This window comes from Triturus cristatus, chromosome 4_2 (genome assembly GCF_964204655.1).
Source record: "Triturus cristatus chromosome 4_2, aTriCri1.1, whole genome shotgun sequence".
Classification (NCBI taxonomy): Eukaryota; Metazoa; Chordata; class Amphibia; order Caudata; family Salamandridae; genus Triturus; species Triturus cristatus.
The window spans coordinates 48,238,484-48,251,815 of record NC_140586.1 but is presented as its reverse complement, the minus strand read 5'-3'; the positions used below and the strand labels follow the sequence as shown (position 1 = coordinate 48,251,815).

At 48.7% G+C, this 13,332-nt stretch overlaps 1 protein-coding gene across 4 annotated transcripts in view; it reads left to right on the top strand.

The window, feature by feature from the left end:
• The window catches only part of PRKAG1 (protein kinase AMP-activated non-catalytic subunit gamma 1), a 268,130-nt gene that overhangs the window by 89,339 nt on the left and 165,459 nt on the right, over nucleotides 1-13,332 (top strand). For all 4 annotated transcript variants that reach the window (XM_085600412.1, XM_085600411.1, XM_085600410.1 and 1 more), the window contains exon 4: nucleotides 1,665-1,746. In XM_085600412.1, coding sequence (XP_085456538.1) covers nucleotides 1,665-1,746 — 82 coding nt within the window. The remainder of the gene's footprint in view (nucleotides 1-1,664; nucleotides 1,747-13,332) is intronic.

Sequence of the window (13,332 nt, the reverse complement as noted above, 5' to 3'; positions counted from 1 at the left end):
GGCTATTTATCAGCCATTTTATCATTTTTGTGGTTGCCAGACTAACCTTTTTGTTCAAGTCACCTGTTGTGAATAGGTCCCTTAAAAGTCTCCAACATATGTTTCTTCTCAGGTCATTAACCCCTTGAGTGCCCATGACGAGATGGTCTCGTCATGGGCCGCGGTTGCGCTGTGCCCATGACGAGACTATCTCGTCATGAACCCCACCCGCTAATTCAACGCCCGGCACAGGGCGGGGAAAGGGCGGGGCACACAAGGGGTTAATCATGCCCAGTGGGATTTAAACGTAGTTCAGACTTTTCTGATGTGCGTGCCTTTTGAACCACTGCACAACTGCCTGTTGCAGTTGCTAACCATAAAGGCTGCTTTCCTAGTGGCCATAACATCAGCCAGGAGGGTCAGGGAAATGCCAGCACTGTGTGAACCCTCCTTATACCACCTTTTATCCACACAAATTGGTCCTTCAAACACATGCTTTCTTCCTTCAGAAAGTAGTGACATCCATTCATGTAGGCCAAAATATCACCTTGCCTACATTCTGTGCTGCGCCTCACCCTTCTAAAGAGAAGAGACACCACTGCCTGACCCGAAAAAGAGTGTTGTCGTTCTACCTTGATTGTACCAATGAGTTCTGGTTGGGCGATCAAGTCTTAGTAGGATATGTTGGAGCTAAGAAGGGGATGGCCATACAGAAACAAACCCTCTCACAATGGCTAGTGCTCTGTATAAAGATCTGCTACACACTGGCTAAAAAGCAACTCCCTTAGGGCTTGAGTGCTCATTCCATCAGAGCCAAGGCTGAGACCACTGCATTAGCTGACGAAGTCCCTGTCCTGGACATCTATAAGGCAGCTATGTGAGCATCTCGACACACGTTTACCAAACACTGCTGTCTGGACAGTCATGTCATTAGTGATCAGCACAGTGCCTCTTTGGTCCTACAGGACATTTTGGTCTAAATCGGTTTCACAGACCTACCTCTGGGGAGGCATTGCTTGGGTATCTAGTCTAAGGTAAAGAACTTGCGGCCATAAAGTCTCTATCAGATGAACGAGTTACTTACCTCGGTAAAGCCTTATCAGACAGAGACTCTGTCTAGCCACAGATTCCTTATTGACCCTCCCATCGTCCATGCTCTGCAAACTGATTACAGTGTGAGGGTAACCCTTTTAAGGGTTTTAAAAATTCACACCAGTTGTAAATGTTCCTCATGACTCAGCGCTCCCGGCGTGAAAAGTCACGAAAAGAAACTGATGTCGGCATTCATGGGTGGCGCCAAAAGGCACCGCCCATGTCACTTTTGGGGCGACCGAGGTGCCAAACGATGCCACCTGGCGGCGTGCAGGGGTATCTGCTTGAAAATGTATGGATCCAGTTTGATGCCTGGGGAATATTCTAATGTAAGTAATCAACGGCTAGATAGTCTCTACCAGATAAGATGTTACCAAAGGTAAGTAACTTGTTCTGAAGGGGCAGGCCCTTTGCAAAGGATGTTTCTGTCCTTAAGCTTTTCCTGTGTTTGTGGCTTCCATGTTTTTAATCCTATGGCTTGTTACTACTGTGATCAGTGACCAAACAGCATCTGCCTTTTCCTTTTGAGTCCATTGACCTTTTCCCGTTATTTGTCCTCCACGCTGATCCTCTTCTTGTCTTTTACTGCACAGGTGAAAAAGGCTTTCTTTGCATTGGTGACCAATGGCGTGAGGGCTGCTCCACTCTGGGACAACAAGAAGCAGAGCTTTGTGGGTAATTACACTCCCTTTTAAAAACAGCACATATGGTGAAGAATAGTGGGTGCTCGGGTCAAGGCGATAAAGGTAGTCATGGGAATGATAAGAAAAGCAAATGTAGTGGTTAAAGGTCATGATTGTGAGCGAGTACTCCTGCATTGTTCTCTGGTCATTGTCCTCAGTTCACGCTCCCCCCATTATTTGGTCAAGCATGAGCTTGACCCCTTTTTTATCAAAATGTCTTTCTGATTCCCCAAGAGGAAAGATTTATTAATATGTTCTGCTTGTCTTACCTGGATCATATTAGAATGTAGTTTTCTTTTTAGAAATATTGAATTCAGCCTGTGATTTCAGTTACACAGTTGGGGTAGAGTGCTTTAACAGTGTGGTGTTTGTTTGGTCATGGGTTGATATTGTAATGGAGCATGTAATTTCAGTTGTAAGTTGTGTGAAGATATATGTGGATGGACTGGAGCTCTGCAAGTGTGTGCATGTATTTGTGTAACTGTGCAGCATGAATTTGGAAATCTACCTTGTGATTTCACTGTGTGTATCTGTGTGGTTCTCTTGAAATGCAGCACACATAATTCTATTTCAGTCTTTGACAGGAGGGGGAGGTGCATGCGTGACAGTAAGTGAAGTGTTGAAATGTAACCTGTTATTTTATTTGCAGCCTATGTTGGTAAGGTGTGTCGGTGTTGTGTTGGGGTTTTAACATGAGGGGGGTGGATGAGGTGTGTGCGCATGTGTGTGTAAAACTGAAAGGCATTTTATTTGCATTCTGAGTGGAAAGCAGGACTGGAATTCCTCATGGGGCTGATGTGTTTAAACACAGCCTTTAATTTCGGGTGTGGGAGGGAAGAGTGTGAGGCATTTACCAGTGCGGCTTGGGATTTCGCTTGCTTTTGTGTTTGAATATGTGAGGTAACACTTGTGATTTTAGTTGCAATCAGCAGTGGAAGCTTGAGTGGAGCTTTCGAATGCAGTTTTTGATTTGAAGTCCTGTTATTTTAAACATCTTTTTGCTTCACCCTTTAGGTGCTATACTATATTGGCTTACATTGGCAAACATACATCTTAAAACACAAAAAATGTATTGAGTATATTTGGAGTGTAATCACTATAGCGTTGTGCTAGGGTTGACTTACTTAGGGATAAAAAAGGAACTGTAGTGTTGTGTCAAGGTCTCATAGACAGTACAAGCAGGTTTAATGGGGTTACTTAAGTGGTAAGTCAATTGTCATAATGTCGAGCGTTTTAGGTGAACAGGCACCTGAGAACACGTTTAAAGTGTTAAAAAATGAGAGACTATTCAGAATAATTTTCGTGTCGGAGCTTTCCAAAAGACACTACCTGAGGCATTAATGTTTATAAATAGTGGATGGTTTCTGCTGTTAATTATGATGCATTGGACTTTGTTTGATTTCTACCCTTTAAACTATTTGAAGTACTTGTGACCATGAATTATTTTGGTCGATCTTTCTGTTCAGCCATGCTATTTTATTTTTTATGGTATACTTGGATTCTACAAGTTTAGTTTTATCAATATAGATGGTAATTAGCTTTCTCCTGCCGTTAACCTTTCTTGTAATCTTTCTGCCATGTCTTCCTCAAGTCTCATGAGGTTCCCATCTTGCTGCTCTTTGTAGCTTACTCCCCTGTCCTAATAATTGTATTTAATACTTTAGCTAAAAAGCATATAAATAATAAAAACATATGTGAGAAAGTGCCCTCTTTCTTGCATGGTATGCCCCCACTTTTTGCTGAATTGCTGATGTACTTTGACTGAGTGTGCCCTGGGCTCCTGACAATCAAGTACCCAGGGCCTGTGTTCCTTCCCTAAAACTGCATTAAAGCCTAAACCCAATTGGCATCTCTGCCCACATGTCAGTCCCTGGTAAAGGGTACCATAGGTACCCAGGGCACTGTGACCAGAGAAGGCCCCGAAGGGCTGCAGCACTTATTGTGTCACCCTTAGAGGCCCTTTACCCTGACACACACACACTGTCTTTGCAGGCTGAGTCTCTTGGTGCAGAACCAAACAAAGAGACGACATGGCACACATCCCTCAAGATTCAACAGAGATGGGTCCACAGACTATCCACTGACAGCAGGGGACTCAATGATGACATTCCCTGGGCCAGTTTAGCCAACTTGTGATTTCCATTGCAGAAAAGGATTGTCTGCATGAGTGAGCAATACTTACTAAGGCTGCTCGTGTGTAAGGGTAGTGTCAGACTACATTTTTAACATTTCCTGTTTTCTATTTTCTTTAAAGTTAATTTGCGCCGCTTTTCCCTGTTTTTATTTACCCTCTTTCTTGCACTATAAATTGGTTCCCTCACCGCTGCTTAGCGGGTTATCCCCAGCGCGTTAGGCGCCTGGAATTGTGCTCTTTTAACAGGCGCCATCTTGGATAGGGAAGGCTGCTAGTTTTCTAGGCGTCCCAGCGCTCCTGTTTGCAGGTGGTTCCTGAGCACAGGCAATTACATAGGGAGCCTTTATAAAGGGCCCTCTAGGTTGGTCTTGCATCCTAAGGCTGCTCGTGTGTAAGGGTAGTGTCAGACTACATTTTTAACATTTCCTGTTTTCTATTTTCTTTAAAGTTAATTTGCGCCGCTTTTCCCTGTTTTTATTTACCCTCTTTCTTGCACTATAAATTGGTTCCCTCACCGCTGCTTAGCGGGTTATCCCCAGCGCGTTAGGCGCCTGGAATTGTGCTCTTTTAACAGGCGCCATCTTGGATAGGGAAGGCTGCTAGTTTTCTAGGCGTCCCAGCGCTCCTGTTTGCAGGTGGTTCCTGAGCACAGCCCTATATATTCCCGCCATGCTGACGCGCAGCGTGATCGCGCAGCGTGTTCGCCGTAATCCCGCCGTAGTCACGCCAGAGTCCAGCCCGTCTGCGCCCGTCCGCGCTGAGGACGGGCTGGATGGCGGAGGAGTAGATGACTGCGTGCGGGTGAAATCGAGGTCAGTATATACGGGGCAAGATCTTGCATTATTAAAACCGTCCACACTCCCTTGCCATCATAGGTATGCTCCTGAGGGATTTTTGATATCCCCAACCTGTCCCTGTTTTGGTCCCCCTGTTCTGCGAGTATCCCCATTAGCTGAGGCCCAGAGGCCCAAATTCGACTCTAGGGCTAGGACTCACACGGGTTTCCTTTTGAATGCGAGGTCCTTGGTTAAAAATAATCTAGCTTTCAAGGATTTCGTGTTGTCCAGAGTCCCGGACTGGGTTTTCATAACTGAGACCTGGGCAAAGGATTCCTCTGGTCCTGATCTCGTGGAGGCGGTTCCCGATGGCTATATTTTAGTCAGAATGGACAGAACGGGCCGGATGGGGGGAGGGATTGGTATCTTGCACAGGGACCATCTGACCTGTCACATCATTCCCCTAGATGATCATCAGGAGTCCTTTCAGGCTCTCCAATTTTCTATTAATGGGGATTATGGAGTGCCGTTTAAGGGCCTCCTGATCTACAGACCCCCAGGGAGCAAAGTAGACTTCTGTAGTCAAATGCTGGAGGTCCTAGAACCACACTTCGGTTGTGACCATCTCACCGTTCTGGGGGATGTAAATTTTCATCTAGAGAAGGTGGATTTGCCCGAAACCCAGTCTCTTTTGGATACTTTCTCGGGGTGCGGTTTGACACAGCTAGTCAGAGGCCCCACACATTTGGCTGGCCATACGCTGGATGGGGTTTTCTCCAACGACATGCGGTTGGTCACTGAATTGCCTATCCCCCTTTCATGGTCAGACCATTATGCAATTCCTCTGGTCCTTACAACCTCTCTGTCCAGTAATAGGGGTAATATGCCTTCCAAGTTTGAACGAAGACGTAACTTAAAAAAGTTATCCAATAATCTACTCGCTCCCAAGCTTGCAGGGCTTTTGATCGCCCCGGGGGAGGAGGTAACATCGGCGGTGGAAAGGCTGGAGAATGGGGTTACTTTAGCCCTGGACGAACTTGCACCGGCCATCTTGTGCTATTCGGCCAGAAGAACTCCATCCGCCCCTTGGTTCTCGGAACCACTCAGATTACTTAGGCAGGGATTACGGCGACAGGAGCGTCGTTGGCGGTCCAGTGGGTATGTGTGTGAGAGGGACAGACATAAAACTATGTTGAGGCTATATAAGAAGGAGGTAATAAAAACCAAACAAGAATATTTTACCTCTCTTACTGCCTCACTTTCCTCACCTAAAGATCTTTTTAAAATCGTGGACACGCTTACCTCACTAAAGATGCCAGACCCGGTGGTGAGCTCACAACAGCTGTGCAATGATATTGCACAATTCTTCAACACCAAGATTGTGGATATTTATTCAGCTCTGGAGCTACAAAGGGTGACTCTATCTATCCCCTTAGACTGTGTTCCGCCATCTTTATCTGAGGAGGTGCCCTCTGGAAGTTTGTCTAGTTTTCCCTCTCTCTCCCTACTGGATCTTGAAGGCCTCTTGACCAAGGTTAGGTCGGGTTCCCCATTAGACCCCTGCCCCCTTAAACTCCTCAAACAGTGTAAAGACTGTCTTCTTCCACCATTACTGGGTGTGATGAATGGGGCAATTAAGGAAGGGACCTTCCCCCTTCAGTGGAAGAAAGCGGTGGTCAAGCCTCTTTTAAAAAAACCCTCTCTTGACCCGGGTGTGCTTAAGAACTTCCGCCCTATCTCGTTGCTTCCAGCTCCTGCCAAGATGCTGGAAATCCATCTAAATAAGCATCTTGTTGATTTTCTGGAAGCCCATGATAAGCTGGACCACTCGCAGCACGGCTTCAGGAGAGAACACAGTACCGAGTCTGCCCTTACTATCGTGCTCGACACCATTCGCACTAGGGTTGATAAGGGACTGACTACTCTCCTCATCCTCTTGGATCTCTCGGCTGCTTTTGATACCCTGTCTCCCTCAGTATTAACATCAAGGCTGAGGGAGATCGGGGTCAAGGGCACAGCACTTAGTTTGCTGACATCCTTTCTTAATCAGAGGGAACAGAGGGTAAAGCTGGGGGATTTTCTGTCTCCATCCCTTCCTGTGCTTTGTGGGGTCCCTCAGGGGTCGGCTTTAAGTCCGACCCTCTTTAACATCTATGTTACCCCACTGGCCAGGCTTATTAGATCTTTTGGGATGGAGGTTATCTCCTATGCTGACGACACACAGATTCTGCTGTCCTTTACCCAACCCACTATCCAGGCTGCCTCCAATTTTAAAAACTGTTTGAAGGCAGTCGCTCAATGGATGGTGGGTAATTCATTGAAATTCAATGGGGATAAGACAGAGTTTCTGGTGTTCGGGGGAAAGGAGGATTTCTGGTCAGCTGACTGGTGGCCGCCCTCTATGGGGGTGTGCCCTACACCGTCGACCCTGGCCAAAAATCTGGGCGTTTTGATCGATCCCCTTTTGAGGATGGATCAACAGGTAAGCAGGACCATCTCCACCTGCTGGGGACTGATAAACATCTTACGGAGGATCAGGCACTATCTGTCTTTCCAGGCCAGGAAACAAATTGTCCTGGCATTGATTGGGTCCAGACTTGATTATTGCAATGCTCTTTATTTGGGCATCAATAAGGGCTTGGTGACCCGTCTACAGATGGTGCAGAACGCTGCCGCTAGACTGGTCCTGGACCTGCCTAAACGGGCCAAGACTCATCAGGCAAGAAGGACCTTGCATTGGCTCCCTATTGAGTCCAGGATATCCTTTAAGTCCCTGACTTTGATTTATAGAGCCTTGGCAACCAATCGGTCTGGGGGTATGAAGGATTTGCTGGTCCCCTACATTCCCCCCAGAACTCTCCGGTCGTCAAATAAACTTCTGCTTTCAGTGCCCAGGATACGTAAGGCTAGGTGGGGAGGTAGAGCTTTTTCAACTCTTGCTCCCAGGCAGTGGAATTCCCTGCCTTTGGAGATAAGATCTCTTCCATCGGCTCTGGCTTTTAGGAAGGCCCTTAAGACCTGGCTTTTTGCCAAGGCCTACGCTTAGATACGATCTGCCTCTTTTTCGAACTGTTTTGTTTAGGCGCCTTGATGCCTTCGGGCTAAGTAGCGCGATTACAAGTTTCCATTCATTCATTCATTATTACAGGGGAAGTGACTTTCTAATGACCCGAGAATGGTCCAGGATTCCCGCTGTTATCTCGCACACGTACCTTTTTGTACTCGAGTGGGCATTTCTGATCACCATCTCACCCTGAGTGGTTTTGGATAGTGTGTTAGTTAACTCAACTTTAGTCCAAGATGGCGACCATTTACCTATAGTATTCACAATGACTGAGACTGAGCTAAGATGGCCGCCCGTTTTTGGACTCAGTGGTCCTTCTTTGTATTACCATCACGAATCACACGTGATACTTACCTCCGTGCACACTGACTACATGACATCAGACAAGGACACTCAGTGACAAATATGAACGCCATATTTTCACAGGACTGTATTACTAATTACATTGGGAATATATGGGTTTACACTTGACTCGACCAACAGTCTTTGATGGCCACTTTCCATCGATTTCGCACTAGAACATAGACTAGGCCAATCAAATTGAGAATGTATGAGTTTAGACTTTACTCGATCAACAGTTTTAGATGGCTACTATCAATCCATTCCGCACCATAACGAAGACTAGGTCAAGATGGCCGCCGTTATTCACAAAGGTTGTCCTTCTTTGAATTACTGCCATGTATAACATGTGACGCATAACCCCACCCACCCCATCCCCATTGGACCCGGCGTGGTATAACTTGGGACTAGTTTTAACAGCCCATTCCACCCGATTCCGGCGGCGAGGGTAGGTGAGCCTGCACACAATCTCTGGATTTCCGGTAAGTGGTAACGGGACTTGTCCGCCAGCCCACAGTGTTTGGTGCTATTTTGCATTGGCCTCGGGGGGCTGAGGCTTCTAGGTGCTCTCCATGACCGTTGGTGCGCTGGCACTTTAGGCTGCACCCGAGGTTTGACTACTCACCGAGCGCCTTGTTGGTTTTGTGTCCCTTGTGAGCTTGCCTATGTGCGGGACACACTGAGGGGGTATTGGCTATCCGCCTCGTTATCTCCTCTCCTCCTCCATGTTATAACACTGTTCCCATGTGAGCACCTACGGATGGATACGTATTCATTCACTTACCGATCCCCATTTATCTTTCTTTATATTTTTATTTTCTTTCAATAGGACACTAACTGTTGGTGTCCCTTTTATTCCGCCGGAAATTGATGAGGCCATACTATTTAGGCCCTTAGGTGAGCATTTCCACAACAATATGCTCCACTGCTGCTTTGCTCATGTTTTTATGTTGTAATTGGTTTTAAAACACTTAGTGCTTGGTCCTTCCACTATATACAGCACCTAGACACTATAACTGCGTGAGACATCACTTGTATATGCACACCTTCTAATATGTTGTGTGCTATTGTCATTAAGGCGTATAAGGCACATTATGAATGTCGAGTAAACGTACAGCTATTATAATATCTGTCCTTTTTCTGATCTAGGTTCTGTGACATCAGTGGGACATTTCCCACTGTATTACGATGTGGGAGGTAGGTTTCCCCCTCTCATTTTGTGTAGCTAGCATTTGGTACCCTGGTCCTGATGAATTGCCCATGATCTTACTGACAACAGAGGCAAGAAACATGACGACTGAATGAGAGTACGACGTAGGCATCTAGGCACTTAACCCCTAGCTTTACGCCACTCTATTGACTTTTAATCAGGCAATTTACCTACCAGAATAAATACAATTCAAGGAATAATTGACCTGTTTTAACTCACTTACACTACATCTACACTACTGGGCCCCTCACCCCCACTGCACCAAACGGCAGGGACAAAAGATCTCCGACAAAGAGCCCCATTTATGGGAGCCCGTCAAGCATTGCAGCGCCGGCCCGACGAGGAGCAAGCCCAGATGATGAAGCATGACACCTAGCTTGCTGGGTGTGTGAGGGCTCCAGTTCCGAAGAGGGGTCTCCCCCTCTCACTTTGAATAATGGGATTCACTTATCGAACCTATATCGAACCTAGTACTCGCTGACCTTGCATGTCTCCTCACCCTTAGGAACTGCATACCCATCTTTATACACATCCCAGTGTGCCATGCCCACAAACCACTGTCCTGGCATACATCAGTCACCCCTCTAGCTGGGTGCCCTATGCCAGTGGTGAGGGTACAGGTGCATGAGCCCTGTACCCCTACAGTGCCCGGTCCATTCCTGGGCCCTGTAAGTGCAGTGCTGCCATTAAGAGTATATGGTGCTGGGAGGTTGTCATTACGAACAACACAGCACCATAATGGCTGGACTGAAGACTGGGAAGTTTGGTATCAAACTTCTCAGCACATTAAACTCACACTGATGCCAGTGTGGGATTTAATGTAAAATGCACGGCAGAGGGCATCTTAGAGATGCCCCCTGAAACTCGACCAACTCCCCGTGACTTGACTGAGTGGCTGCGCAGGCTACCACCACCAGACATGTTCCTGGACCCCTGGGTCGAGAGCTTGCTGCTGTCGGGGGGGGGGGGGCCCCACTTTGGGCGGGAGACCCGGCGGGAAAAACAAAGTGAGGAAGAGAGGTGTGCCCACCTCTGTAAACGCCACCCCTAAGGTGGGGGAGGCGAGGTGAAGCACAACCTCGAGTCTCTGCCATCTTGAGGATGGGGGGACCCAGCCAACCAGGGACAGGCTCCTGCCCCCCTCCCAATAGAGAGTGGCAGGATGGGGGGTGTACCCACCCCAGGGAAGGGACCCATTGTCCCTGCCATTTACCTACCTGTAACGCCCCTAAATTTAATTTTTAGGGGCACCCTGAACCTTCCTTCCTCAGATCCAGCAACCACAAGAAAAGAAGAAGGACGGGAAGCCTTGCAGAGCCAACAATAGGAAGACGCCCACTGACTTGGCCCCAGCCCTACAGGCCTGTCTCCCCTCGAACCTGCTCCTGCAAACCCCCGGCGTGTCCAGCGGCCAGCAACCTCAAAAACCCCGGAGGACCTGCCTGCATTCACTCTCCAAGCTGTTTCTCTCGTGAACACCGGACGTGTTTGAACTGCAACTTCTGGTGCCAGCCAGAAACCGCAAATCCAGCACACTCTGCACCCGCCGAGCCCGGCCTGTGTCTGAGTGAACAAACACCACAAGGAGGTACCCCCGGTGATCCTGACCCGAGATCCGGCGACCCCTGACCTGCCTCAAGCCTTCAGACGACGCCTGCAGTCTCAATCCAGGAGATCTTCCCCCCCCCCCCCCAACGCGACCAGAGCGGGTAAGAAAATCCGACGTCTAAAGGCACCCCTGCACCTGATGCCCACGGCCTTGTGTGCCCAACCCAGTGGTGCCTAACCATCCCTCTACATCCCAACTTACCCCTCGAAGTGGTGGTCACTCCTGGAAGATCTTCGCCCCCGAGCCTGTAGTGTTTCTTTGTCCCAGAGAATCTCCATTGAATTCAACAGGGCACCACACCTCAAAACTGCACCCTGCTGCCCCAGCGCCGCTGAGGGTGTCCCTTTGGTGCTAACTTGGTCCCCAACGTGCCCTGAGCTTAACCCTAGGAGCTTTGCTCCCACAACCCTGTGGCCTGCTTGCCAGCAGCCACCAACCGGAGTCCCCCTGTCCCCCATAGGATAACATTGGGCTTCAACACTCTGCACCCGGCCGCCCGAGTGCCGCTGAAGGTGCAACAACAGTGCATCACTTACCCTGGGAGACCCCTGAGTTTAACCCCAGAACCCTAACTCAAAAGACCGATTGCTTACCTTGAAACCAATAACTAATGTTCGAGGCATATGAGCTGCAGATCACACACTGAGGATAAGATCGCCATCTGGTGTTGGGCTCGGATGATTGCAGGTTGTTGTTGTCTTCGGAAGAAGCCTTTGGTCACGAGGTTGGTGACTCCTCCCCTGGACAACAGTGCGCATGGGCATCCACTCCATCGTCAGATTGTTTTTTTCCGCCATTGGGTTCGGATGAACTTTTTTCCGCTCCAGCAGAAAACTTCTAGCAATCAATTTAACTCTTTAATCTTCATTCCATCGACTTCGAAATCAACTCGGACCGGTTCCGGAAGCGGCTGATGGACAGGACACCCTTCAAAAAATGCCCCCAGTGTGGAGCGAAGTTCCCCCACAGTGACCACCACGAGGTTTGTAACCTCTGCCTGTCGCCGGAACACAACGAGTCCACCTGTCCAGCTTGTGCCGCTTTCCGTTCGAAGAAAACCCTCCGGGACCGAAGAGCTCGACGCCATATTATGGCCAAACCAGCTCCAGAACCGGAGGACATCTTTGCTCAAGATGTTCCCGAAGACGACACCGAAGATCTCGAGATCGTGTCCGAGGCCGACGATTCCGATGACCTCATCACTCCAGGGCAGCGTGTGAGTACCACCCCCCCTGCCCCTGCCCCATCCAAAAAGACAGTGGTCAAGACTCCGCCAGCTGGGCCCAGTCGCGACCGGAAATCCTCTTCAGAAGCCCCGCCCTCGGGCCCGGCTCCGAAGACATCTAAGCCTGTAGGTGGCTCGGGCTCGAGCAAACCTCATATGATTGTGCCTTTAACACCCTCGGCACCGAAAAACCCACTGTTGGCACCGAAACAGGCTTCGAGACCGAAATCTCCTTCGGCACTGAAACGTTCCTCGGCACCGAAGTCTCCACCGGCGCCGAAACGTTCTTCGACATCGATGCCTAAAAGTCCCTCGGCACCGAAGCATACATCGGCACCGAAACATACATCGGCACCGAAAACTCCATCGGCTCCGAAAAATCCATCGGAACTGAAACATTCTTCGGCACCGAAAACATCATCGGCACCGAAAACTCCGTCCACACCAAAAACAGCTCATAAAGACCCGAAGCGGGCGTCGCCGCCACCACCTTCGGAGCCAGATGAACTTTTTCGACCAGATCCTACTCAAAAGCGGATCTACATCAATCCTAACACTGGACATGTGACTGCCATCCCATATAAAAAACGGAAGCTGGACACTACACCTCCCCCAGCTCCCATACGGAAAAAGGACTGTGCCACTTCACCACTTCGTCCTTCTTCTCCTGTTTTACCTTCTAACCCGTCCCCCCCTCCTCCTCCTGTTTCTCCTTTACCTTTACCTTTACCACCTCCCTATCATTCACCTCCTCCACAGGATGATAATGATGACTTAGGGGGAGGGGCGGACCCCGATTTATTTAATGATCCTGTTGATCCAACCGACCCGTTTACCTTTCCAGACACAGCACCGGTAGATGACTGGTTTTATCCAATGCCTGACATGCCTGACCCCACTACCTACCCCTCCAAGCCCTCCCCTCCTGATGACCACCTAGGGTTTGGCCAACTAATAAATAGGGCAGCAACGTTCCATGGTGTCACTATGCACACGGACCCCCTTGAGGAGGATTTTCTCCTCGATACCTTTGAGCAGTCACAAAAAACTGTTCATATACTTCCCATGATTAAAGGGGTTATAAAGCATGCCACTGACGTCTTTAAAGACCCTGTTCGAGCGAGGGTTCTCAACCCCCGCATCGAAAAAAAGTACCGACCAGCCCCGCAGGACCCTGCATACATTAAAGCCCAGCTCCCTTTAGACTCCTTGGTCGTATCA